The following is a 3,420-nucleotide window of genomic DNA, read 5'->3' as shown; positions in this document are numbered from 1 at the left end:
AATACAAGTTTCTATTATTGGTAAATGCTTGATTCGTGGACAGGTATTCAAAATTGAAAGGGTGAAAATAAACGACTTATATGGGGAACACGTCAAAAGCCTATGTTATGGAATTAGTGAGGAAAAGAAGAAACCATGGCTAGAAAATAGCACTACAAATAACAAAGACAACAAAAGTCAATTTGCTACGAAAAAGGTTGACCGTAAATACTATCCAAATAATAAATAATTGCCAGGTAATATTTCATAAAAGAAATTATAAATAATAATAGATAATTAAAAATATTTATAAAATTTGGAAAATCAGAAATTCTAGAGGAGAAAATTATTGAACACCTCAATTAGTATTAATCACGTCATATATGGTCTAATTAACGCGTGGAAAATATTTTAAAGGAGTAAAGGGCCAATAAATACTCAACCATATCCACTCGTCAAATTCTTCCTTCATTAATTCATACACTTTTCTTTTCTTTGTATCTCCACTAGGAAATCTGTAAGGACCCTTTCCACTTCATGCATTAATTTTTGAGACCAAGATCTTTTTTATTTTTCTTTTCTGATTGTTAATTAGTTGTCTTTATGAATTTTCAAATTTAATTTTGTGTTTCAAATTTTCTCTAGCAAGAAAGTATAATTGCTAGCTCTTGCTTTTCATGTTAGGAAAATTTTGAGAGATTTATTGTTTTTTGGTCATGTGTCGAATCACAGATTTGGTTTCATGTTTGGCACTTTTCTTATTTAGGAATTTTATCATGTGTGATCATTAAATGCCATTTCATCAAGAATTGAGGGTTCTTTTGGTTTTGAATTTCAACGGATAGAGTACTTGATGTTCATTTGGCTTGTTACATTAATTACTTGCCAAATTCACTGGTTCAAACATATACTCCATCCGTCCCAAATTATGTGATATAATTTGACTCGAAACGAAGTTTAAAAGGAAATGAACATTTTCGAAACTTGTGGTCTAAAACAGGCCATAAATATTAGTGTGACTCTAAATCATTTCATGAACGGTAAAAGAGGAAGTTTTAAGTTGTATTATTTTTAAATATAAAAATGTGTTATTCTTTTTGGACAGGCAAAACAACAAAATGTATCACATAAATTGGGACGATGAAGTGACATATTAGTTCCTATAATTTCTGGCTATAACTTTATCACATGCAAGAGACCACACATGTACATTACTTCATGCTATCTTTTCCCCTTGTTTGTTGGCTTACTTGGTGTTTGAATTGCAAGTACAAAAATTTAAATTTCATGTTCTTCAATTCTATGATATTAAAATTTTCATTTTTATCCTTTTTTTGACAAATTCCTAGGTACTCAAGAAGAATGGGAGGTGGAAAGGATAAGCATGCACAGTATCCTCCAGGAGGGCAATATCCTCCAGGAGGACAGTACCCTCCGGGAGGACAGTTTCCTCCTGGAGGGCAATATCCTCCGGGACAGTATCCTTCGGCACCCGGAGGATATCCTCCACAACCCGGGGCCTACCCTCCTCAACAAGGGTATCCGCCACAAGGTTATCCTCCGGCACTGGGATATCCACCTGCAGGATATCCCCCACAAGGGTATCCACCAGCAGGTTACCCTGGTCAGCCTGCTCCACACCATGGAGGTACCACTGCTTAATTACTTTTAGTTATGGCTTGATTTGAAAAAACACTTTTAGAAGACAAATATGACAAAAATAAAAGGTAAAAGAAAGAATATAAAGGATAGCAAGTACTCATAGCAAGTCCTTTGTATAAATTGTAATCCATAGAAGGAACAAGCTTCGCCAGACGTTTATTGTCAATGGTACTACATATGTTGAGTTACTTGTTGCATTTAGAGCATCAGCTATGGACGCACCTTTTCGGCAACGGTTCAGTCGGATTCAAGAGATGTTCGACGTGAAACATAGATTTATATGTGAAAACCCATTAAAATTCTAAACAAATACTCTCTCCATTTCATTTTATGTATCTTTGTTTGATTGAGCACAAATGTTAAGTGAAACGTAAACTAAAGATATGTAATATAATGTACCAAATGCCTTGTGAATCTTACGGTTTAAACATGTCGTGTGAGACGTTTAAATTAAAAAGTTTCTAATAAGTTGCATTCCTTTTTGAAATAGACTAAAAGTAAAATCAAGATGCATAAATTTAAACAGAGGGGGTATTGGACATGATATAATTCTATACTATGAGTCCAGCACTAAAAACACTTAAAGCATATCAAACCCGTCCTGTTTAAATTCTGATTTCGTCTCTGCAGGGCATGGAATGATGGCCGGAGTTGCAGTGGCCGGAGTTGCAGCTGCAGGAGCGGCCGCCTATGGTGCTCATCACATGGGACACGGCGGAGGTCATTACCCTCCACCGGGTACTGCTCATTATGGACATTATGATCATGGCAAGCATGGCAAGGGGCATGGCAAGTTTAAACATGGCAAGGGGCATGGCAAATACAAACATGGTAAATTTGGCAACAATCATGGAGGCAAATTCAAGAAGTGGAAGTGACTAACTAGTCATAGTACTTCAACTTCATATGTGACTTCACATTTTGCTTCTACACTTTTTCGACACAAATAAAAGTAGTAGTATGGGTCCTAATGCCAACAGGCATGACAAGTGCTTTTATTTTTTCAATTTCTCATTTTTTTTTTTCCTTTATAATGGGGCCTTAGCGCAACCATAATAGCTTCTCTTGTGTGACCGGCCAGAAGGTCTTACATATTCAAGCCTCATGAAAATAACCTCTTACAAAGGTGTAAAGTAAGATTGCATATCATAGATTCGATGTAATCTAGCTCTTTCAGACCTCACGCATAGCGAGAGCTTTGAGAACAAAGCTATTTTTTTATTTTTTTATATAATTTATTTCCATCTATTGCATTATTTTCTTAAATTGAGTGATCTGCTCTCTGCCCTTTGTTTGCCCCTGAAGGACCTAAATTCCTGTTTATTTTGTCTTTGTCTTTTGCATCTGCTTAATTAACTTATGTTTCCCTTTGAAAATAGAATCAATATTTGGAATGTAGTCATGGAATCAGAAGTAAAACCTACTGAAGGAGCACATGCTGTTCTTTATGTCCTACAGATACAAAGTAATAATAACTTTCTTAGGTAGCTTATTTTACCATCAGAACTTTTTATAATAAAATTCTTATATAACAACACATTACTAAAAAAAGCAAGCTTTGTTTGGAATCGAGTTATATTTTACCTTTCTATAATAGCTTATTACCTATAATAACAACAATCATCCTTATAACAGTCGCTCTTTATAAAATTACCCCTTTATAACAAATTAACAACTATCTTTTTTTTTTTTTTTTTTTTTTTAATTTTTTTTTTTTTTATAGTGGAATAATTATCTTTATAAAAATAGAATATCTAAAATTATCAGTAATAGATCTAG

At 34.0% G+C, this 3,420-nt stretch overlaps 1 protein-coding gene across 1 annotated transcript; it reads left to right on the top strand.

The window, feature by feature from the left end:
• Positions 1-425: 425 nt before the first annotated feature.
• On the top strand, positions 426-2,928 carry LOC132042542 (glycine-rich protein A3-like). The gene is made up of 3 exons (XM_059433064.1): positions 426-496; positions 1,329-1,627; positions 2,272-2,928. Exons 2-3 carry the CDS (start codon positions 1,342-1,344, stop codon positions 2,517-2,519), a joined length of 534 nt encoding a protein of 177 aa, XP_059289047.1. The 5' UTR covers positions 426-496; positions 1,329-1,341; the 3' UTR covers positions 2,520-2,928.
• Positions 2,929-3,420: the final 492 nt, after the last annotated feature.

The sequence above is a fragment of the Lycium ferocissimum genome, unplaced genomic scaffold (genome assembly GCF_029784015.1).
Source record: "Lycium ferocissimum isolate CSIRO_LF1 unplaced genomic scaffold, AGI_CSIRO_Lferr_CH_V1 ctg1604, whole genome shotgun sequence".
NCBI classification, from domain to species: domain Eukaryota; kingdom Viridiplantae; phylum Streptophyta; class Magnoliopsida; order Solanales; family Solanaceae; genus Lycium; species Lycium ferocissimum.
Note: the sequence above shows the minus strand (reverse complement) of the source record. Positions and strands in the feature narration are given on the sequence as shown.

What these genes read in the sequence shown, in the direction of transcription:
- LOC132042542 (XM_059433064.1), top strand. Translation starts at nt 1,342, where the DNA reads ATGGGAGGTGGAAAGGATAAGCATGCACAGTATCCTCCAGGAGGGCAA. An exon ending in GCCTGCTCCACACCATGGAG is followed by an intron (nt 1,628 to 2,271) that starts GTACCACTGCTT and finishes TCGTCTCTGCAG; the next exon opens with GGCATGGAATGATGGCCGGA.